This window comes from Fringilla coelebs, assembly GCF_963513975.1.
Source record: "Fringilla coelebs genome assembly, chromosome: 4".
Classification (NCBI taxonomy): domain Eukaryota; kingdom Metazoa; phylum Chordata; class Aves; order Passeriformes; family Fringillidae; genus Fringilla; species Fringilla coelebs.
In genome coordinates this window covers 15,647,878-15,673,134 of record NC_140032.1, presented here as the reverse complement: position 1 = coordinate 15,673,134, position 25,257 = coordinate 15,647,878, and the positions used below count along the sequence as shown (strand labels likewise).

The 25,257-nt window shown below is 39.4% G+C and overlaps 1 protein-coding gene across 6 annotated transcripts in view; it reads left to right on the top strand.

Annotated features, from left to right (window-relative positions):
• The window catches only part of LDB2 (LIM domain binding 2), a 211,348-nt gene extending 187,068 nt beyond the window's left edge, over positions 1 to 24,280 (top strand). Inside the window, exons 6-9 of one of the 6 annotated variants that reach the window (XM_084204324.1) lie at positions 12,615 to 12,738; positions 13,831 to 13,976; positions 20,162 to 20,304; positions 23,003 to 23,119. In XM_084204324.1, coding sequence (XP_084060450.1) covers positions 12,615 to 12,738; positions 13,831 to 13,976; positions 20,162 to 20,266 — 375 coding nt within the window. In that variant the 3' untranslated portion in view covers positions 20,267 to 20,304; positions 23,003 to 23,119. Of the gene's footprint in view, positions 1 to 12,614; positions 12,739 to 13,830; positions 13,983 to 20,161; positions 20,305 to 22,967 lie in introns of all 6 variants that reach the window. The other 5 variants (XM_084204323.1, XM_084204321.1, XM_084204322.1 and 2 more) reach the window with 5 other exon arrangements.
• Positions 24,281 to 25,257: the final 977 nt, after the last annotated feature.

The following is a 25,257-nucleotide window of genomic DNA, read 5'->3' as shown; positions in this document are numbered from 1 at the left end:
ACCCCACCAGCATTGCCTAAAAGTTTCAATGTAGTTTATTTGCACTTCACTGGGCCAAGGGACAACTAGCCTGATCTGAAGTGTATCCATATTTATTTTGAAGATGTTGCGGTGAATCAAGGTTACTAAGGCATTATTTTAATAGTAGGTGTAGTATGTATTAGTTGTGTTGCTAATTATATTGTCATGAAAACATTTGAAGCCTTACTAATGCACCATCGATACTTAAAAGCGTCATTGCCTGATGGTGATCATACAGCTTCACTAGTGGATGATCTATGACTGCAAGCATTAAATACTCCCTACTTTAAAGTCATTAATCCCTACTTTCTTTGAATACACTTAATTAAAAAGTTCCATTTCTCAGTAATTGCTGTTTTTATATAACCCCGAAATGGACTTTTATTTAGGCGCAAGGTCTTTTATATAAACATCCATCTGTCCGCAGCATAGCAGTGCTGGGACAAGTTTTGTGGATTGGGTGAGAAGTGAAGAGATTACAGAAGACTCTGTGTCCCTGTAAGAACTGTGAACTTTTGTCCTCTGTGTAACAGCTTTGGAGCATTTTTGCTTTCAGAATTTTGGTGCCAAATAAGGAACTGCAGACTCAATAGGAGAGAAAATCATGAAACAATGGGTTTATGCCTACTGGAGCTGTAATACTAGTTTATAAAAAAAGCTCCTTCCTTATTCCTTTTCCTTTTCTGTGTCAAGGTTTGCGCTGCAAGGTATCCTCCTTTCTATTTGAATACAGAATTAAGCAAGCCTCAATTGCATGTATAAAAATACACATATGTATATATATTTATATATCTACATCTATGTATCTATATGGTTAGAGAGAGATATATCTATCTCCTCTGTGCTTCAGGGTGAGAGATATCACTAATAAAAAGAAAATATATTGGTATTAATAAGGTTGGCATTCAAAAAGTATGAAATAAATGCATGGAAGTTTGTCAGCTTATTAATCATTCCATTACAAGTGGTGTTTTTACTTTCATTGCTCTAACATCTAACCACAGTTCACTGGCTAAAGGCCAAGGTAGCTTTTGCACTGGCACATTACCATGCAGTGTACTTCTGTACTTCTCTTCCATTTATTAATGCTGCAGACTTCCTACAATTCAGGCTAAAAATAGAACTGGTTATGTGAAAAACACTGCATTTGTGCTTGAGCTGCAGTATAGAAACAAGAGGATTTTATATGGATGGGGGAAGAGATTCATGACACAGAAGAGCGAGCTGGTTATATTCTGGAAAAAGCTTTCTTTTTTCATGGTTGTAAATAAAATTAGAGTTGCTATGTACATGTTAGTCTGAAGGATGAATCACAGTTGTTGTATTGCCTCAGTCTGTATGAATCTTTATGTGTATCTTTTGTGTGAAGGGGAGATGATTTCTTGTACAAGGAAACCTGAAAATAGGACGATGTATGGAAGAGAATTTGTAAAATCAGAGGTGAATGTGATGTTTAGGTTTTCAGTATAGAGACTGTCTTCATCTGTGGCACGTGTTTTGAAATAGCCACAAAAATTATATGCAAATGAAAAACTTCAACCTCACCATTAAATTTTTGGACTTGCATTTTGGCCAGGCATAGCATCTCCTGTTGTTCTGCTTTCAATAAGTTTTAGTCAGCATTTGCTGTCTGCAGACCACTTCACCACAAAAACATTTCCAAACTTATTTCCAAGCTGTAATACAGCTGCACACTAAAAATTGTCAGCATTCAAATGCAGTCCTTACACTCTTGATCTTTTTTATAATGCTGTGATTTGTTTTGAATCAACAGTAGTTTGAACAAGACAAACAACATACCGGATTCCATCTGAACCTAAGGCAGCTGCCAGGGACACAGGTGAAGAGTGATAGTGGATGCATTTCATAGTCAAAATGAAAAGTGGCAAAACTGATAAGGTCTCATTGTTGCACAAACAGAAAAAGCTAACAGTTTGCATATCAGAAATATCAGGTGTTAGGATTTGACTCAGAACTGCTGAATTGGAGCTTGTTTGCCTTTGGAGAAATAGAAAGGAAGGAAATGTCATGCAGCAGCATCACACGTGGTGGTGATGGGAGATGGCAAACAAGAAAATAGACCTTCCCCACGCTGTTTCCCGGAGATACTGCTGGGGCTGCCTGTGATGGTGGGTTATTAAGGAATTCTGATTATTAAATATCTGTGCTTGGCAAAGAATAAGAGAGCAACAAACCTCTTTTAAGTGCATGACAGTCTCCAAAGTCACCTTTGTTTTGTTCTTATCTTGGTACTTGTAAGAAATAAAATCGGGGATCGTGTTAGAAGCAGAGGCAATAATACTGAAATGAGAACAATTTGTAAGCTGTACAATTTTTGAACTATCTAGAGAAAATGAAATTAAGAAAGCTTTCAAATGCCATGTGCTTTGCACAAGGCCACTGAAACACAGTGAGATAAACAATAGCTACTGTGTTTCTCTGTCAATTCATATCCTATAATTGGACTTTAAAAAGGAGGTATTAGTTCACAGGACAAGGCTTAAGTAAAAAAATTTGGTGCAAAGTGCTTTGTCCCTCCTCTTAATTACTACAGACCAGCCTTAAACCTAACAGTGGAACTCCATCCAAATCTAGTATAGACTGAAATTAATGAATCTGCTCCAATTTACATTAAAATTTAATTTTGTCCTGACAAGCTCTCTGAAATTGATACTCACTGCAATAGAGTGCAGTATAAAAGATCATATCATGCAGTCAACATGATGCACTTTGCAATGTAATTTAACACTAATGTTAAATTAAATTACAAAGATAAATTTTATGGTCTCTCTTAAAATCATTTAAGAGCTTAATTCTTATCTGAGATGTGTAAGACACAAATCTTTCCTATTGATCACTGACTATATAGATAATTGTGAGAGAATAATCACAAAATATGATGGGCTGTCCAAGGCTTTTCTTTATGAAACAGACTTGTTATTTGATGTGTTAGTCCTTTATTGCAACTAGGACGTCTGCTGAAGGAAGAGGCTCAAGTAGGTTGTCCTCATTGAAGAAAATGCTAATCTGTACAGTTTGGATGAGGCCAAATTGCACAATAAAGAAGATTTAGACAATGTTAAACAAGATTTGGAAGATTCAGATTGTAGATTTTCATGTTCCTCAGAACTAAGCCAATCAGGAGGAAGATGAGACTCATCCTATAAGTCCTTTTATTTGCATTAGCTGAAAATACAGACAGCAACTGGATGCAGTTTGCCCCTGCCACTGGGATTCCAGGAATATCTACTTATATTATTGAAACCAAGTGCCCATACTTGGATTTGTCATCAAGGGAGGGGAAAGGAAGCAGATAACCTTCACTGTTCACTTTGGTGTAGGAAGAACTGTGAGCCCAGCTGGTGCAAACAAAATTAAAAGCCCATAAGACTTGTGTGTGATGCTGTTGAAGGAAGGGATTTTCAAAACATCTCCTCATTGTACAGGAGGTGAATAGGAAAAAGAGCATTTGCTAAAAGGACATTCTTTTAACGTCCGGGTAATGACAGGAAGAGTTTAAAATTGCAAAGTTCTTACAAAGAATCAAAAAAATAGAAATCATTTTAAAAAACAGTATTAAAACTTCAAAGAGAGAAGCAAAACTACAGTGGACCTCCTTTATAAGCCCTTTCTAAACAATGGATCTTAAACAAAAAGATTAAGCAAAATCACAAGGAAAAACCTTTCAGAGTTTGAGGGAAGAGGGTTATCAAATAGTTACAGCAATGATGAGAGCCCTAAAATATTTTCTTAATGCTTAATATTCTAAAACAGAATTCCTTCCATCACATGCTGTAATGATGGGCATACTGACTAAAGTGATAACTAAATGAGGTGTATGTCAAACCATCTCCACAAATGCACTCAGCTTCCCCTTGGACAAGGAAAGGAAAGCACATTTGTGAAGTTCAACATTCATTATGTGGCAACACCACTCACTCATTACTTACAAACTGAAGATGTCACTAAAACTGAGCATCTCCACTGTAAGAAAAGCTTAGTTTAATATGATATGATGCTAAGTAGGCCCTCAAATTAGGTTCTTTTCAGGGAATAATGTGCTCAGCTATCTGCACAGCACTTCAGCAGCTCTGCAGGAGCAGGGACATTGGCAGCAATGCTTCTGGGACTGTTAAAGCCAGAGCCCTTCTGCCAGCCTGGGCACACTGCAGGGAGGGAGAACCTGCAGTCCTTGTGGGGATACCAGGAGGGAGGGAGAAACTTCCTGAACTGTAAAGGAGGTTGGGTTCACTGCTGACCACGTGCACAGTTTTGATGCTGTCATGGTGCAACCACAAGGAAAGAGATAATTAATAGCCACAAGATCTAACAAAGTTTCCATAGTCACCTGAATTGCTCCAGAGTGCATGGAGCAGAGGACAGGGGTGGAAGTTTGTGTCTAGCTGGTGTGTTAAGGAGGGGTAAAAGAAAGGGAAGAGAAGAGAAGAGAAGAGAAGAGAAGAGAAGAGAAGAGAAGAGAAGAGAAGAGAAGAGAAGAGAAGAGAAGAGAAGAGAAGAGAAGAGAAGAGAAGAGAAAAGAAAAGAAAAGAAAAGAAAAGAAAAGAAAAGAAAAGAAAAGAAAAGAAAAGAAAAGAAAAGAAAAGAAAAGAAAAGAAAAGAAAAGAAAAGAAAAGAAAAGAAAAGAAAAGAAAAGAAAAGAAAAGAAAAGAAAAAAGAAAAAGGGGGGAGAGATTAAATTGGAGTGCAACACTCTAACTGGAATTAGCTGCAGTGCTGGTGATGGCTGTGCTGTGTTAAGATCTGTTTCATATCCACTCATAGTTATTTGCTTGAAAAAACATGTTTTTCAAGCTTAGTCTTACCTGAAATGAATGCTGCTTCTTTCCATTATCACTGTTGCTGGGAATTGAAATGGCTGCAGATACAGAACAGTGTAAAAACATGATGAGCTATGTAGCTTGGGAGCAATTGAGCAGCTGAATACTGCATTATTGAGAAATCATTCGCTACCTCTGGGTGTTAGTGAGAAACTGGAGAGTCCTAGACTGGCATTCAGGGCATAGCATAGGATGAATAAACATTGCTGAGTGCTGAGTATTTGCTAGTGAATCCAGCATGGAGCTTCAGCAGTTGTGTGTCATCCCACTGCGTCCTCCAGGGCTGGCAACACACACAAAAGGAACAGGGAACGCCAGGAGCCTTGCGGCAGGATTATTTCCAAATAACCAAGTTATCAATGAAATTAATGACATTTTGTATGACGTGCAGCAGGCAAAAGAGCCATATTTTCAAGTGTCAATGTGTGAGAACCATTTAAATATATATCAGTAGTCCTCAAGGGACTTTGATCTAGGTGCATGAAGTTGTTGTTTTTATGTGCATACCTGTCTATTGCCAAATTATTCCTGGCTCAGTATTTACCTCCTATCTAGTTAAGACAGGAATCTCTTTAGAACAAGGAGCTCAGTATTTTGTAAAATATATGTATATCTCTATCTTTGTACAAATAAGCTGCAGATGCAAAAGATCACTAATATTGTGAGTGTTAAGCTAAAAATTCTAATTCCTAGCTTCTTAGGTGGTTGCAAGTACAAATGTTTCTTGACTCAGCATGGTGTCACAAAACATGGAACCTTCTCCCATGCTGAGTGGTGGTTATTAAGTATATCCTAGACCTGTAAATCTCAGGTTATGGAATTTGTCCCAGAATCTGCTTTTGCTATGCTATTGTGCTGCAGAAACTCATCCTGTATTTTTTAAAGCTAACAGAAAATATCCATTCCATATGGTTTTGGAGATGTACTTAAAATATGAGCCAAGTTCAACCTGATGCAGGGCTGTCTTGCTGAGCCCTGAGCTAGTCTAAAACAATTTCTTTCAGAGGTGTGATCCCATTCATGTCAATGAGATTTTAAGTCAAAGCCTAAAGAAATTATTTTTAGTAACATTTATTTTTTTAGTAAAAAAAAAAATCTATTTTTATTTTTAAAACCTTTTCATTACTATCTGTTTAAATCAAATGTCATTAATTTAGGAGTAAATACAGTAAGCGTGCCAATACAATCATTCCAAGCAGTTTCCCACCTCCTTGTAGATTTCAAAACTCCTATTCTTTCCTACCTATGTAGCAAACCCAAGGACTTCAGTCTGTTTATACACAGCCAATTTAAAAAACCTTTGGCACTGAAGGAATTGGAAATATGGAGAGAACAGTAGTCACAGTAAACAAGCTAGGGATTACTCTGTGGTATTGGACTACTTAAGCTATTGAGGTTAAGAGCTGGCTTTTCATTCTGTCCCAAAGATCATCTAAGGTTTCACTAAAATAAATGACCCTGTGCAGACTGGATTTTGAATATTCAGGTTAAAATAACTGGATTTATCATTTAAATTGAAGCAGTTACTGTATTTGCCGCTTGCTACCCTAAATACTGCCAAAATTGAACACTTACTTATTCCATGTATACCATTACAATGAACATTTATTAATTCCACATCTCAGCAGGAGTGCACAGTGGCTGTTCAAAAAGAGAAAGCAGGTAGCAAGAATAGTAAGTTGAGTGATGGGAATCTCAGAGCCCCTTCTTTTGGCTTAAAGTTTATCTTGCAGGGAAGGACCTGGCTATAGCTGATCCACTGAAATGTTCTGATGGAAGAGACTTGTATTTGACTTGACATAGTGGGCAAGAGCTTAAAACAAAGCCAAAGCATTCCCCCCTAGAAAACAAGTATGTAAAAAACCACCTTATTTCTTTCAGTTCATAAAAACCCCCAAACATTTCTCATTTATATCTTCATGTTTTTAATGGAAAACAAAGATGGTTTTTAAGATGAAAATGTTCTGTATTCACATGTGATCCTTAAAAAACACATGCTATTTTGAGCAGTGAATTGCAAGCCGGCCAGTGAAAGAAGCAGCAATATGTTCCTAGGAAATTTTCATTCCTCCCTCTGTTCTGCAGGGGAATGAAACTTACATTAATTCTGAAAAACAAGCATGAGCAGAGAAATTTAAAATCAGCCATAAGCTTTCTCTGTTTCTAACTCCAAAAATGAACTGTATTGAGGACTGCAGCAGCTTTCCTGTTTCAGTGCTGTGCTGCTGGGGTCCAGGGAACTCATACAGGGTTTTGAAACCACTCAAGGAAGACAAACTTCCAGGTATAGTTCTTTTACAAGAAAAAGCATCCCTAGTGTGTCCCCTTCCTCACTGCAGGTGTGTCAGTAACATATTGTGGACATCTGGAAACGTGTACCTGTGGATGGGCATAAAACAGTGGATGTGGATGTGCAAAGACATTTCAGTTCTTTTCAGAAATCCTGCCCCTCTGAAGAAATGGGACCTTTCCCAGAGAAATGCCCCTGGGGCCAGAATTTCTCTAGCAGCATGAACTGGAGTTGTTTTCTCTAGAGCACATAGAGGGTGTGCCAAGGGAAGACTGCATTTCAGCATAGAAGTAAAATGTTGTGTTTAGATTTGTTGGTTGATAACTCAGAGTCTTTGTGGAGGATAAAAAATGAGCTCTAAAAGAATGCTGAACCTCTTCAAGGCTGCACGTTGTATTCCAGGTGTACCTTTCACTGTCAACATCCTACCTGAATATTAGCCAGTGATTAATACTCCCATTCAAATGGGGGTTTTGTCACTTTTAGGAAGGACTGTAAATCAACATGAGCTCTGAATATGCAACAGTTCCTATAATTTTCAAGTGATTAATACAGGCATTTGACCAGGAGAAGTTTCAAGCATCAAAGAGTTAAAACTACATTTCAGTAGAACTTCAGGGAGCACTCTCATTGCTGCCTGGTTCCTTGCTGGCTCATTCAGAAAAACTGATGTTACATTATACATTTACATTTTTAAGTGTCATCTACATGAAAAAATTTAGCTTTTCCCATTTTTTAAATTGTAGTTAGTGAAACTTTTATGTATTCAGACAAAATAGGCAGCCCTGGGAAGATAGTTAAAACTTGCTTGTTTTGCTGGACCATGGGACTTGTTGGCCACCTGGCTTACTGACCAGATATGATTCCTGATTTAAAGAAACTTCTCGTGTGATTATGTAGCGTCATCAGCTAAACACGGCAAGCCTGGAGGCTCACCGACATCTCTTTAAGATGCAAAAAGCGCCGGGAAGCCGAGGGAAGGGCTGCCGCTCCTTTGTGCGGCTGGCGCGGAGGCAGCGGAGCCCGTTCGCTGGGGCAGCTCTGCCACCTGCAGCTCAGCGCCGGCAGGACCGCACCGCCCGCCAGCCAAAACCCTCCGGAGCCAGGGGGCTGCAGAGGAGGGGAATGGCCAGTGGGATTAGAAATAGACTACGTGAGCTTATGGTGCGCAAAAGGTAAAAGAGAGCTTTCACATCGGCGCTTCTTGCTAATATTCGCTGCTTCCAGAAAGAGTTTGTTCTCGGAATGGAATAAAACCCCAGCATTAGAACAAAAATCATAAAGCTAAAATTATTCTTGGTGTGACTGGACCCCCTATTGATGAAGGCCAGTTTGGGCTCTGTTGATATCTGAGGCATTACAGGAAATTGTGTGTGGATCCATATTCTCAGAACCCTTTAACTCCGTCTGCAGTGCCACCACTATCCCCTCATATAACTCCCTTCTTGAAAAGCACTGGGTTTTGAAACCTGTAAATGCTAGTTTTCTCCTCCAAAAAACAATCATTAAAAAAATAAATTCTTTCAGATGTGTTTTACTAACACCAAAACTAAAACCGACCAAAACCAACCCCCAAACATTATTATGCTCCTTCTTTTCACTTCCCTGAGCCCCAAAGGTATAGCATTACCACTTTGTCAAGTTGGACCCAAGCTCTCTAACTGATGAATTGTCCATAGGATCCATATGGAAAGTCCAGATCAGTCACTGCCAGGGCATATAGTAGCAAACCATGTGCATGGGTCACAGTGTGTACTGGGCACCCACAGATACAGGCTGCTCCTGACAGTGATCTCTCAGAGTGAAACACTGTGAAACACATCCCTAGAGCTGGCTCCACCTCACAGCTCTGACAGTGAAACAGCAATGGTTCTGAGCAATGGTCAGACATCATCACCACAGCTCAGATAAGATGGCTAGAAACTAATTCTAATTGTATTGGGTTACTAAGCATAGTGTGGAGTTCTTTCAACGGGTTGTGGTACTGCAGAGGGAAAGTACATCATCTATTGCAATACACATTTTTCCAAACACATTTTAAAAGCTAAAACAAACATAATTTTTTTCTTTGAACTTTAGGCTTTGTTCAACTGCACACACAATTAAAACACATTCTAGTGCCTGAAACATCCACAAGGAGCTTTTTGTCCTTCTGGGACAGCAAGAGCCATCCTGTGGATCAGATCCAGCATCATCTAGGGCATTTCAGCTGGCACTAGACACCGGTGCACAGGCATATGGATCTCAACTCTAGTCTTGCCTAAGTGTGGAACTCAGAAATATCTCTCTTGTCAAGCATTGCCATTAAAGGTTCTGTATTCCTAGGAATGTAGAAATTATTTCTGTAATCATACATCGTCACCGCACTAAATTCTTGAAGTCTTTAGGCTATTTTCTTGGGTGACTGATTTCAAGCTGTGAAGAAACTGCTTGTAGAAGAGATTGGTTTTGTTGGTGTTCCAAATATTATTAATATAGTACTGTAGTAAAAACTTGTACATTTTGGTATTATCCAGTGCTTGAAAAAATGTTAAAATGGATGTTGTGAAGAAATCTCACAGAGGGAGACTAGATGATCTGTGGGGAATAGACAATTTAAGCCTCAGGCTTCTATAACCCAATGAATGCAGGAGAATAAAACATTTCATTAGCTTTGTTTTAAGAACTCACTCTGTCAACCCAGCCTGCTAGTTACCTGCTCACCATTGTTTAAAGACAGCAGGTGGTTTTGGCCAATCAAGCTTTTAAATGCATCTTGTCCCCACATTTTTAAACTGGCTTTTTTAAAACCAATCACCAAGTTACTGATTGTCAATGACAAGCTCCTTGGACTTAGGATAATTGGAGCACAATCATTTCCTCTTTCAAGGATTTGGGTTTGAGTTACTTTAAACTTCAAGTAGGTCTCAAAGGTCACCAAAAAGACTGTGAGATTTGATATCAATAATTTTTAATCCAGTTCATTTTACACTTATGCCAAATTCACATGAGCTAGATACATTTAAAACTATAGAGTTCAATGCCCTGCTATTATTCAAGTATCCAAGGCCAACCTTACAATTTTCAGACTTTAAAGGAAGAAAATGGTTGTGAATTCCCCAAAAACCAGAAGAATTCATGGGAGTGCGTACAGCTCCCAAGTCTTCAGAAGATGAGACTTTCCCATGTCCTAGAGTAGGGCCCTCAATGCCCATATGTTTTTCTCTATGCAAGTGAGATCAGTCAAGCATTTCTAGATATTGGATCTGTATTCCATTTTAACCTTGTGTGTGAAGTGAAAGAGGTTGTATGCAGGATTAGCAGTCAAGATATCCACAGGCAGCACGGACAGCGTAGTTCTCAGTGCACATTATGGTTAGAGCACAATAGCAAACACCTTTGCCAAGATGATAAAGAAGAAACATTCTCTTTGTTGCCAATAATAAATGTCTAGGGAAGAGTAAGTATATAATGAATAAAGTGTCCTTAAGGAAATGCTGGAAGAACCTACATATACATTTCTGTATTTTTAGTCCCAGCAGCAGTAGAGCTGTGTGAGTCTAGTGCTCTGCCTGGGGTAACTAGTTTGTTCAGAATTATCACAAGTATCTTTTTCCTGCTTGCTGCTGTCAGCTCATAATGAGAAAATTTAGCAAGCCATGCCAGAAACCCAGACTTTAGAGAGTCAAAACAATGGTGTCCATTACGATCACAAATCTCTTTCTCACTCACATACACACATACACAAAACCTGAGCAAGCACCTGCAGGTTTCAGAATAAATTGAATATCAACTCAAAATACAACACCTTTTTTCACAGCATAAACTGGGTCCTGCATATATTTTAGGACCTGATGATATTAATTTTTATTGAATATTGAACCAGATGAAAATCCAAACCCAGAGTGCACTAAGTGATAGTAGCTTTCTGTCTATTAGATTATCTTGCAAATATTTGTTTACAAAAAATATGTAAAAACTATGTAAGAAAAACATCAATGAGGCAACTGCAGATTCAATTTCTGCAGTTGGGAAAAAATAATTTCTCAAGCTCTTCATTCTCCCTGCTGCTTTATGTTATCTCTGTTTTAACTGCTGTTCATGGAAGGCTCATCGAACAGCAGTGCCAATACACAGTGATATTTAAATGCTGAATTAGTCTCAGTCCTCATGGCAGTCCTCACCCTTTCAACTATTTTCCCTGAATACTTTGCACCTCCATTTATATGAATGAGAGAAGGGTGCACTTAGGGAGAACGGAGCAAGCGTTGCTCAGCTCTGCAGCCCAGAGAGAAGAATTTGTCTCCTGTCTGATATATTTGTAAAAGAACAAAGGGAAAACACCTCCTGCTGAAGAAAATCCAGGACAATCCTTCAGCAAAACTTCCTAAAATTAAGTCAATAATTCAAAACAAGTCTTGGCTTAAGTTATCTTTCTTCAGTTAAGTTACCTTTCTTCAGTTGCCATTCTAACTTCCAATATTTTGATCAACTTGTTGCCCTACTTCTGTTGGTAAAAAAAGCCCAACCTGCCCCTGCTTCTAAATGCAGTTCTGCTTTGAAAAGTGACTAAAAATGGCATGCAGGCTCCATGCTTATTCTGTGCCAGCTACTTCCATATCATATGTGCTCAGTTTGCAAGTAAGGAACCATTTCCTCCTGTGTGCCAGCCCTGCAAATTTCAGGTAGCACCTGTAGGTCGGTCTGGAGTTTTTCTCCTCATTTATGATGCCTAAAAGACCAAGGCTCTGGCAAACAAGAGTAAGCCCTCACTTACAGGTGTGCAATTTTGTAGCCTTCTATGGCTTTGAGTGAGGTTTAAATGACTGGAAATGATTCAGTGGTTATAAACAGGAGACTAGAAAGCAGCATGGTGCTCTTTCTGCTGGATCTGCTGTGCTAACAGGAGGAGAAAGCAGTGAACAATATTCAATTATTAAGTGAACAGGTGGAAAATATATTAGACTCTATTTAAAAAAAGATGTTTGAAATTCCATATTTTCAGAAATCTCTATCCTATATATTCAGCATTCAAGCAGACAAGAAAAATAAAATGCTTCTCTTTTTTTCTCATATGGGTCATTCATATGATAAGAAGAGAGTGTATAGTCCTCATATAACAAAAAAAGCCCAAAATTACCTGGATTATTTTGCATGCAATATCACAATAAAAGATCATTTATAAGTTCTCATTGTGGTGTGCAGCAGGTCAGAAGAACACATTTTGCTGTATGTGAATGCTAATCCACTATGGGCATTTTATTATTTATTAATCTTTGCAGCTTTGGCAATGAAGCATGAACATTTTATACTCTTCTGAAATCTCTGTAGCCTGGAAGACTAGAGTTGAAGTTTATCTGATATATCCATAAATTACCTAGGATAATAAATAGCAAGAAGAAGTTTTCCCAATTCTGAGTTTGTAAATACTGATCAATGGAGGATTTGCTTGGATGAAATTCTTCTATTCTGTTTTTTCCTTCTAGTTGTGTGTTATACTGGAGCCAATGCAGGAACTGATGTCAAGACATAAAACTTACAATCTAAGTCCTCGAGACTGCTTGAAGACTTGCTTATTTCAAAAATGGCAGAGAATGGTGGCCCCACCAGGTATGTTTCACTTCCAAAATTCTACTTATTTTATAGTAAAATAATAGAGAAGCAATGGGAAAGCTTACTTATAAAGGAAAGTCATAAAAATTAACAATGCTCCCAAAGGAAGCCTGAAAATTATTCTGATATTTTATGATTTCAGTCTGACACAACTGATTTATAGATGTGCACACTAAGATGGCTTCACTATGATTAGGATATAATTTAGTACAAAAATATGTGTAGATGGAATGCAAAATGCCTACTGGCTCCATTAGAATTCATTGTTTGTGTAATCCTGCTTCCTGCTGTGACTCTGAAATTACAGCTACAATTCATAATTAATTGTCTTTGAGACTAATATTAAGTTATTTACAGGCCTGGACCTAATCTCCTTCCTCTTACACTTCAAAATAATAATTCTCTCTTTTTTCAGATTATAAAGATTCTTATATCTTAGAGTGTTCACATGGGCACCCAGGACAAATTTTGAAAAGAACAATTGTCCCTCTGTGCTTTGCCAGTTTAAGCAAAGCTGTGCAGCTGTCCTGATTCAGTCTGAGGTTTGCAGGCTAGCAGGGCAGTGCCATTTGGCAGGCTTCATGGGCTCTCCTGGGAGCAGCAGTTGGAAAGGTGCACCCCACACAGGATGTGAAGGAGCCCAAAGGGTGGCTGGTTGCTCGTTGCTCACTGCATGGATGGCAGCAGTAGGGTAGGATTCCAGGCTGTACCCTCCACCACTGCAGGACCTGCATTTTCATTTAGCACAGTTTCTTGCTGTGTGACCTTCAGCAGGTTCCACAGTCACTTTGACCACAGTGATCATCATCATGATGCTCCCATCAGTAAAAGGGTTTTGAATACCTTTATTGACAATGCAGGGAAAATGAGCTTTGTTAGTCCAGCAGAAAAAATTGAAAGCAGATTCCATTGGTTTGGGTCCAAATATAATTCTACGGTTTGTATGTTAAATCTAATACAACTGCTGCTATTAAACTTAGCAATTTAAAACTGATTGAAAAAGTATTTCAGCAGCACTTCTTATGGATCACTTTAGTTCTTGCTTAACAATATCTGCCATTTGCTTTCCTTCTTATCATTTTATTGCAGCAGAACCCACAAGACAACCAACAACCAAACGGAGGAAAAGGAAAAACTCTACCAGCAGCACTTCCAACAGTAGTGCTGGGAACAATGCAAATAGTACCAACAGCAAGAAAAAGTCAGCTGCTGCAAACCTGAGTCTATCAAGTCAGGTACCTGTAAGTCTCACTTTCCTTTTAGGCCTGAATCACTTATGGTGCTTTAATTCTTTCCATAAATTGTAAAGAAGGTGCATTCTTGAGCCAAACTGTCACATGCAAAAGGCAATCTTGCACAGTGTGCTGTGGAAGCTGGGGAATTAGTGGAGAGATGTGAAGAAGCTGTTCTGCAGTGCAGCTTTAATGCAGGACTCTCAAACAGAAGTGTCCTGAGGATCAGATGTGATTTTCTAAAGGCCTGGGCCAGTTCCCCTTTTTTCCAGGGGGTGTCCCTTCAGTAGTGGTGGGACTCAGATCAGGCCTTGTGTTTGTAGACATAGCATGAGACTTGCAGACTTCACCTGCCAGGTGCCAAGCAAGGATGTGTCCCAGTGGTGCAGGAGAGCTGTACCTGAGGAAGCTGCTGGTCTGTCTGTGTTAGTACCTTACCTCTAATTGGTGCCAGGTTCAGATGCTGAACAGGAACAGGTTATGATTTAACTTACCTGCAGATTTTATCTCTTTGTCCAATCACTCCACTTGCAGAGGCTAGATCCCCTGGAATGTGGCATTCAGCTTATCCACCCTACTAGCTGTAACTCTTGACATCCTAATTGTATAGGGAGACACCGAGTCATTTCCAGAGTAACAACTGTATCAGCACTTCAATGATGTCACATTTACTGCCTTAGTCACAGTACAGGGGTATTCAGACCCCAAATTGTGACAAAGCGTGCCTTAGTCAATAAGGAGATAGCTTATGCATTTTAAAGCTTGGGAAATTAATTTGATATTATAGGAGCCATAAAGTCATATCCTGGGAATAATATGCAGGTATTTTTTATTGGATTTCTGATCAGCAGATAGGAAGGGGTAGGTCTCCTCTGAAACCTAACAAAGGATATAGGTGTTTTGCTAGCACAAAGCAGACACTTCCTAGGAAACTCAAATATCCAGATTTAAAACAGAGGAGTCGACTAACACCAGTGAAATGAAACGAAGATTTTTGTTTAGTAACTGATTTAGCAATCCACTAGTTTACAGCTTTGGGCTTCAGTACATTAAACTCATATTTCCTCCTTGTCATATTAAAATTGGCTCGCATCCCTGGAGTCAGATTCTTTCCCTAATATAGGCATCTCTGTGTTTTTCTGGCAGCACAAAGCAGTCAGAAGGCTGACTACCTGATCTCCTGGTGGCAGGCACCACTCTGCCCCACTGATGGTATCTGCCAGGAAAACCTTTGGATCAATATTCAACCATATTTAAGAAAAAACTCCAATGAAATGCAAAACCAGCAACCAGCTAGTTCCCTGCTGTCTCCAGCTTTAAAAGACAGTAGACATTTTCTGTCAGCTACACCCTGCTCAGAGTTCAGCAGGACCAGAATCTGACCCCCTGCCTCTCTTCAGCCTGCTCCTCCCTGGAGAGAGGACTTTTGTGGTATTGAGTTGCAGCCACGTGTACCTGAAAGTTTGAATGTGATGGAGCCCTCTGATAGTTACCTGTCATTCCCACTGATAGTGAAAGTGACTTCAGGTGCTGAAGGTTGCTCCTGGCCGATGAAGCAGTCAAGGCTGCTCTTCTGATGGAGATGATAGTTGAGCATCTGAGACATATTGGTGGAGTTTATTATGGTATAAGGGATGGATTTTAGCTTTCTTTTACTTTCAGGATGTTGCATACTCAATAGTTTTCAATATTCTTTGCTTTCTGTACCAGAGTAGCAAAATGGTCCAAACTCTTTTGTATGGAGGATCAGGTTCCATTTTTAGGACACTTTTCCTTTCCATCTGCAAAGGGGAAAATGCTTAGCTGTTCAATTTGACATACTAACAGCTCTTCCCATCTTCCCCACAGCAAAGATAGCAAACCAGATGGAATTGATGGTTTGGCCACCCTGTAGAGTAGACAACTCAAAATAATTTTAGCAGGAGGATATTTCAGTGTAAAACTATTCAACGCTTTTCAGTTTAATAAAGAGATGCAATCCCACGCTTCTTCAAAATTATGCATTCTTTGAAGTGGACCTTGTTGCCATTGCTTTCTGAAGATAGCTGCAGGTAGCAGTAACTTGCTTTCTGTTTCTTTCCCATAACTGTTCCTTAAAGTGTATCATTTAGTAGTTAATGTTTGGTTCCCCTTACATGCAATGGAAGACAAGAGATCCTTGAACACAATTTTGCAGTTTTCATTTCACTAAAATACTCATTTAGCTGCACAGCTTTCTGTGAATGGGACTTTCCTTCTCCGTAGAAAAAAAACCCACCCTACTGAAATCATTCACTTTCAGTGTTAAAAGCATTTATTAGAGAAGAGGAGTGAAATCACTGCATCTTCTATCCAGATGATTCAAATAACCAGAGCTAGTTTCAGTTCCATTTTTCTCATCCTCCTCTCTGGAGAACCCCACAATGAGCTCATATCTATATCAACCCTGGATTAATATGAAGTCCTGTATTCCAACTTTCTCTTTTTCTCCAATGATTTCTTTCCTGCCTGCAAAGTCAGTCTCTCCATCATAATCACAGCAAATTTCCTGTCTCTTTTATGCTTCTGTGTTGTTTTAACTTTGACATTAAATTAATCCTGATTAAACACTGCTTTCTTAGGCTCTATTCTGTGTGATGTTTTTTGGTTTAGGATATTAGTAATTCTTCCATTTTGCTCCTACATTAACACTACATGCAGTCTGGCAAATACGTGAGCTTACCACACAGCTCATGCCCATTTCTCACTCACACCATCAACTTCTGTTTCTTTAATGAGGTCTTCATGCCTAGAGAGGCAAATGTCCTGTGTTCAGGGTAGTGTCCAGATAACAGAAGCACCATCAGCTATGGAAAATCTTGAAACTTCAGAGTTTTGTCATTTTCCCCACAGCCCCTTCCAACTCTTCAGATAAATACATTGGGCCAACCTTGATTAATGAGGGAATGTTACTTGCCAGATTGAGGTTCTTCTACAAGTGGAAGGACAAGGTTGTACCATTTCCTTCACCTGCATTGTTTTCTGATCAGTTCTCCAGGCAGGGACAGTGCAGACAATAGAGAGCCAAGCTCAGCAAGTGAAATGATGTGCTTGTGTTTCCATGCATGGGTCAGGTTGGCACTGCATCCTGAAGCTCAGCTGTTGAAGTCTAATCAATCAGTATCATTTGTGCTCCTTGTGTTGCCTTAAATTTATTAGCATTCCCACAGTGCTGACACGTTCTGATACATCTCTAATGACAATCCATAAAAGCATCTGAAGGGTCTCTGCTAGTGGGTGGGTATCTCCCATTTCATCAGGAATTTGAAAATGTTCACTCTCAGTCCATCCTCTTATTTCTAACTATTGTTTATACTTTCTCAACTGTGGTAAATGAAATACAAATTTCTGTCCTTTTGACAGTCACTTGCACTCTACTGCACCCATTTTCTCTTCTGATGGTGGGATGAACAGTGGTTTCTGTGATTCTGTTCATTCTCAGGTTACTGATTGCAGACCTTCAGGATCCCTTCAGGATCTCTTGTCAACATGACTCTTCTGGCCCAAGTCCCTCGTTTAATACCTTTTCAATGTACTACATATTTCCTACATATTTCCTACATTCTTAATACAAATGCAGTTAGCCAGTGTGCCACATGATTGCACCACACAACTCATTCTTAGTTGTGTGGCCCATTGCTTATCCAGTGATGCTTTTGACCCAAATCCTGCAGGTGCTGAGGTAACACAGTGTAGTGTGGTGGAAGTAGAACTAAGTGCTGCTAAAGTCAGCACAAATACAAAAACATCTTTCTCACCAGAAGTTTCCTGTTCTCAGGCTCTCCTGGGTGCAGGTTTAGTACTGCCAGTGCTCCCCATGGATGCATTGACTGGTTTTAGTGCAGAAAGGAAACAGACAGGACAGGGACCCAGAAACCATATTCCTCTCAACTGCCTTAGTCTCAGCAGATACCAGTAACTTAAACTTGGATCTGTTCATATTCTCAATCACATCTGATCTTTGGAAAGATTATTGGGCAGAAACTGGAGTTACCAATTTCCTCTAGACACAGAGCAAGGATGGGCAAGAGTCCTTCTGCAAGGTTCATAGAAAACCTGCCTTTCTGATGTTAGCCTTCCTATCATTTTAAAGAAATTAGCTACCTAATTTGGGTGTGTCATTGTCTTACCACTTACCCAGTACTAATAATTTCCTCTAGTATTTGAAGCTAGCTGCAATATTTTCCCAAATCTTTGCTCAGTTTTCAAGCCTTCTCATTGACTAAAATCATATTCCTTAGCATTTTTCATATTCTTCTGTTTCAAATACAACTTTCCTGAAAGCCCAAACCCTTGTACTGTAGAGCAGTTATTTGTGTACTGTGAGCAGTGGGTTACAGTTATGAGCAAGGTCATCAGAAGGGGTCCATACAGCTATTTTCACTTAAATATCACTGTCTGTTAAGTTTAATTTTAAAAGGGCATATTGATCCATTTTCATATTTTTGAAACTTGATAGCAATCCACAACTGTCACAAACTCTAGGAACCATTGCTCTATGCTTCTCCCAGTCATCACCACAGAAATTAATAGGTGGATTTTGCTTTAATTACTAATGAAGATCCCATTGAGTGTAGTGCTGTAACCATAAAGCCAGTGAAATATCATGTTTTGGAAAGAATAAAGCATCATTACATGGCACTGAGTAAATGAAACATTCTTTATTACGTCCAGAGTCTAAAGTAGAACCTCCTTGCACTCTTTAAGCAAGTACTTCAATAATCTCTCTTTCTCTTTGTAGCTCTCTGTAAGCTCAGAAACCAAATCCATAAATAAACCTGCTAATGTGGAAGGCAGCAATGCAGTCTCATATGTGTTTCAGGAACAGGGTAGGTTTAGGTGGTTTGTAATGCATGTTGTAGAATCAGAGCTACAGTTCCAGGGCCAGAGATTAGTGTCAGAAATTATCTCATGTCTCAAAACCATGCAAATCAGAGTCTAAGATTTAGTAGTAAAGAACAGACAGAGAATAACTTTGTTTCCAGTTTTTGTGCTTTAGGAAAAACATTCCAAACAAGAACAGAATGTCAAGTTAACAGAGAGAATTATGATGAGATGTGAAAGATTTTTCTCTAGAAAGTGTTTGCTCTGAAACCTAATTAAAAAGTCAGTTCTGTTTCTAAGGATCATTTCAATACCAGTCAGTCTGATGTTTTTCTCATGGAAGCAGTGACCATTACGGCTGTAGGCAGCAGTGGGGCTCTCAGTCATTAATAATTTTTGTGCCAAGGAGCTAAAAAGTCAATTATTAAATAATTACCACTAACACAATTCCATAAGAAGGAAAGCAGGAGGAGGAACCCTTCTTCTTTTGACTTAGCACTTAGAGGTATGCCAGCTGCTAAAACTAGTGCAACTTTCCTTTCTTGGAGGATGAGATGTGCTTGAATGATATACTTGAGAGTGCCAGGCATTTTTAATTACCTTAGGCTTGTGAAGCACTGTTTGTCTACTTCTGGGGGCTGTGACAACAGAGCTACAAACTGATCACTGTAACAGAGCTACAAACTGATCACTGTAACACACTGAGCAGGCTATGTATTAACAGCAGCAAAGATGGAAGGCTCGGGGATGGGGAATTTCACGTGGCCCAACAGATATTTTTACCTCCAAACTTCACTAGGACATTGTTTAGACATAGGATGATCCCTAGCTAAAAAGTTTAGTCACTTAACTTGGCTGGGCAGAGCTAAATTTTGAGGCTTGGTTTAAAAAAAAAAGATAAAACCTAGAAATGACCAGTCTGTTAAATAGAAGTGCTTGCATTTGAGTGTTGTGTGAAGTGATCTCTGTTTATATAGTTTATATGCATCAATTTAAGTTTGGATGGCAACTAGGGTTATTACAGGATGAAAGGTATGATATACATGAAAGCTGCTTTTGTGGTTATATTATAAAATACTACATTTCTATCACATAATGTAAAACAACCACTGCTTTATTTACAGTGCTTCACCACAGCCATATTTTACTATCATGAGACATTCCTTGACCAAAAATGTTGTTTCTAATCACAGAGTAAATTAATAAGATTGAGTGACTACAGTCTAAATCTTTTTTAAACTAATCTAGTCAAATATGTGCTACCATAACTAGGCCATAGCAGTGTGTGCTGCCATGCAAGAGACTAGGGTTTAATTCTTGGATTCTGCTTCTCACTCCATGAGCAGGAGCTAGGAGCACTCCAGAGCTGCAGCCTCAACCCTGGGAGGGATGGAGCCTTGTGTCATTCAACAGCAGTGACCCCCACTGGCCAATTTAAGGAGAAGCATTGAGGGGCTCTAAAAGGAGTCACTTCCAGTCCTCCTCAGAGGTTGGTGGTCATTGCACGGGATCTAGAGAGTGGAGGTTCAATGGGGTGCACTTGGTGGGGTCTTCAGCTTTCAGTCTGAGGAGCAGAATCCTCTGGGGAGGAAACAGCATGTGCGCTTCCTGAGACACTATTTTTGCCTGATATAACTGTAAGTGGCAAGATTGTCAAGAGTTTTTTTTCAGATGTCCTGTAACGAATGCTGTGATATCTATCTTTTAAATAGAGTGAGGGAAAAATCCACTAACCTCAATGTAATTGTAGTTCAATTCCCAGAGAGAGAGAGAGAGAGAGAGAGGGAGACTCAATAGCATAGAGGGAAATACAAGTGCAAACTGTTCTCTCAGTGGGAGTCATTATATGAAAGGAATAATATTTGAAATGAACCTGAGAAATCAGAGGTGGAAATACTTACAAGGTCATTGAACATCTCCCCACTGATGCACAAATGTTTCCTACCACAGACTGAGGGTTTTTTCCCCGCCTAGCGTTAGGTGACCTGAGCAGTAAAACTAGCACTGTTCCCATGGGATGGTTAATCCTCAGCCTGCCATTATCAGGAACAGGAATATTGTTTTAGGAGTGGGGATTACACTTTTGTTTACTTAATTCCATTTTAGTACCCTAGTCTATATCTCCTCAGATTGGCCTAGAGTGATTGTCTTCCTTTCAGCACTGGCAGCTGTTAAGCACATTTCCCCTCCCAATCCTTTGGTGGATGTAACACATATTTAATTCTCCCGTGCCTCCCCAGCCAGCTGCTGCAGCCCCACGGGGACTTTGGGCGCTTGTCTGAGTCTCACCCGAGGCGCTGCCTCTTGCTGGGGTGGCACCAGAGAGAGCTTCAGGCCTGTCCCTGAGAGTGCCAAAGTGAGAGGAGCTGTTGCCACCTGGGTCTGTGACTCTGTGTTTCAGCCACTGCGGTCCTTTTTGCCTGCCGTGTAACACCGCACACTGACGCCCAACTCGCTGTCCTCTGCCAGGTCTCTTTGGTCATTGATGCTCTCGCAATGCAACGGGATCAGGTCTGGTCCAGCAGGGCACTGTGCATTGCCTGTTGTTTAGAGGGATGGGATAAATTAGAATAAACTTTTGCTTAGGAACACCTTTGGCTTTTAAACTTTTACGTCACAAAGCTGTGTGTGAGGGTTTTTTTTTTTTAACCAAATATTTTATGGATAGATGGAGTAACAAAACAGACAAAGTGAAGAAGAAATAATGTAACAATTCTCATATACGCACAATTTTTTTACATAGCACAGGCTGAAAATGTGTCACAAACATTCTTTTATAACATGCCAGCCTTTGCTGAGGGATATCAAGAAATAGTGTAAACGCTTGCAGGCAATAATTTGTATTGTTTTGTGGTGAAGGGAGTAGATATCTGATTAAAAAGAAACCTTATTAAATGCAAACATTTGTCTTCTGTTTGCTATTAACATTCATAAGGAGGAACAGATCCTTTAAAAAATGAATCCATTGTTCACCAGAATTCTTGGAAGGGCTTGTTAAATCAGCAGGAACAAAGCTATACATCTGGAATTACTGCACTTCTACCAAGCACTACCTGATGCCCTGACACCTGAGCTGCATGAAAAGATGCATCCCACATATTTCTTTAGCTGTTAGCACAGCAGCCTGATTCTCCCTTGAACAGAGAGAACAAGAGAGCTCTCTGGCTTTGCACCTTTGCTTTCCAATCTCAAGTTTGCACCTTTCTATCCCATGCTGCTTAGGTTTTTTTGCAGCAGATCTGTGATGCACTGGAGTACAGTAGGCGGTTTACTTGTTTTCATGGAAGGACAATTTGTACTTAAAGCAGTGATTAGATGAATTCTTTCTTTCTTGCATGCTTTAGTTTCTGATGAGTACTAGCTTCATCAGTGTAATTATAATTAGCACTCTTCATCTTGCTTTTACGGTACCAGCTGGACAGATTGGTCCTCTTACTGCACAGATTGGCGGCAGGGTTGCCTACATGGAGTTAGGTGACAGGCACCATGAAATAACAGATGGTAAATTCAGGGCTTGTTGGCAATCAGCAGGTTTTTGCTAATGACTTAATTAGCTATGCAAATTGTCAAATCAGTGTGAACATTGTTTTTATCGAAAACTTTACCTAAATTAATTACCATAATTAAGTAGCAGAATGTCAAGTATATTGGATGCGTAAAAGGGCTTGGCTGGCTATGGATAAGAGAGTTACCATCTTTATTAGAGTGCTGTGCTCCATGTTGGAGAAGTCTGAGGATAAGAAATGTGATTTCTTTTAAACTACTTTTAAAAGACGCATATCACCAAGTTCCTACTGAGATACACCCCAGTGCCTTTCCAAAGAAAATGGCTCAGGAAGGATTATCTGGATAAAGGCTAAATATTTTAAGGAGAAGTTTAAAGGCAGTTTCATAGCCTGTTTATTTGCTTAAAATCAGGCATATTTTTCAGGCTACCTGCTTTTCAGTTCTGGGGTATCTGAGATCCAGAGCCATCAGCATGCGGCTATGGAGATGTGTTACAGTTTTTAATTAAATTAGAAATAAAGTGTAAGCCTCTCTCCTTGTTCCTACTATATGGGAACTTTTAGCTCTGTTGTTCAAATGTCACAAAGTAAAAGAGATGCGAATTCTCTAACATAATTTTTTGAAGTTGATTTTTTCTCTCTCAAGGTTTCCATATAACAAATCTTGGGTGCTGTTCACAGGATGTGATGGTGGTAGGAGAACCAACGCTGATGGGAGGCGAATTTGGGGATGAAGACGAAAGGCTTATCACTAGATTAGAGAACACACAGTATGATGCAGCAAATGGCATGGATGATGAAGAAGATTTCAACAATTCACCTGCACTGGGAAATAACAGCCCATGGAACAGCAAACCTGCTGCTAACCAGGAGACTAAATCTGAAAACCCCACACCACAAGCTTCCCAATAGGTCATTCTGCAGCGGTCCCCACTGCAATGTACCTCAGTGGGTTGTTAATTACTGTTTCACAGCATTCTGCAAAATAAAATTTAAAAGAAACACCTTTCAAATGATACAGTATCTATTTCTAAACTAAAGCTATCCGACTTTTTTCATTAGGGAAAACTCTTGTATAAGCTTCCATATACATTCCTTGGAAGTATTGTCATACAGCTAGATACTGGCACTGACCTCAATAAAAATAGTTGAAAATTAAACAGCATCTCATGGCAAATTTCTGACAGTGCATTTTATTGGAAGGGGTTGTTTTTTTCCTCATCAAACAATGGCCATATTTTAACAAGTCATCAGTGCTCAGGATCTCATTAACATAACTATGTAAAACTTTTTACAATTGTAATATATTTTCTGCTTTTCAACTTGCACCTGAAATTTCTTGTTTCAGAAAAAGATCAGCTTTTAAGGAAAAGTAAATTAAAGTAACTTTTGTTCATTCTTTAACTTTTCTTTCATCAGTTAATCATTTAAAGGATCCAGCATTTTTAATTTACATTTAGCTGATGCCAGTAGATACTCTATCCATCATTTAATAAAAATACTGAAACAAGAAATGTCTTTTTTTCATCAAAGACATGAGAAATATTTTTATGTGGAAAAAGACACCCAGTCCTATGAGAGTTTATGCTTTGTAAAAATTGCTGTCGATCCAGATATTTTAAAGCCATGTAATCCATTAACTTTGTGGGCAGCTTAATAAATCTAAAACTTTTGTGTTTTTATTATTGTATCTGAGTTGGCTTTGTTGTTACTTCTTTTCATAGTATATTTCTTGTATAATATTTTTGTAAAGCCCTCTTTTTTTTTTGTTTTACTTTTTTGTTTTGTTTTGTTTTTTATTCCGGTGTATTTATGTGAAACTTTATAAAAGAAACTAATTTTTTTTCATTTACATATTAATATGTTCAACTCATCATGTAAAGACACAGTGAGTCAGTGTGTTATATAATACAACTGTATTTTATGTATGCTTTGCCAATAAGTGTGCCAATAAACTGTGTTAACAAATGTGCTCTTATACAGCATTTATAGTTCCTTGTATGCACAGCAACACACCCGTGTTCAGGATCATGCACCAGGGGTTTCTGGAATTGGTGTTTCACTGAATTGCAGGCTTTTTCCAGCTAAAGAGAAAGCCTATGGGTAGGTGTGAATCACTTGCAGCTCGATTTGGTTTGATGCTGTTTTTCTAACAAGGATGTGCAGCAGCACAGGTGAGTTACAGCAGTGAGAGCCAAGTGTGGGGGACTGCAGGGCATCCAGCCAGAGAAACTCCATCCTCAACTTTGCATCCCTTGCCTTCCAGGGCCAGGGCTTATCAGAGCAGGGATTTCCACTCTGCTGAATGCTGTCTGATAGTTTTATGATGAGTCTCTCAACTGGTGATGAGAAGATTTTAAAAATCCTCCTTTCTTTGCTTTGCTATCATATCAATTATTCACAGGCACCAGTGAAACCCCTGGAGTTGTGCAGGTGCCCCAGCACAGCCCAGCCTGCGAAGCCCTGGGCTGAGCTGGAGGACTAAGGCACACACCCAGGCACCTGGGGAGCCCTGCAAGGTGCACTCTGAGAGTGGCAAACACAGGAAGAACTGTCATCAGAGAGGTGCTGAATCTACACAATCCTGCCTTTTGTGCAGAGGAGCGGTGTTTTGTTCTTCCCTGAAACTCTACTTTCAATATTGCTGACATTGTGAGAGCAGCTGAAGAACTCCTAGGTTTTTCTGAGTGGTTGTACGTATACCCAGAAGCCAGCCTAGGGAAATGTGTCTCCTTAGCATATATATATATATTTTATTCATGCTTTTGCTGGATGTGATGCTACCAAGCAGGTTTGAAGCCACCACTGCAGAAGGAATACAAGGCAAAGCAGCCTGTGTGGCCACTTGGTTCTTGGTGAGAGACAGCTCCCTCCCTGCCCCAGGAACCAGCCTGGGCCCCTGATGTGGGCTCATGCTCCTGCAAGCAAAATCCTTG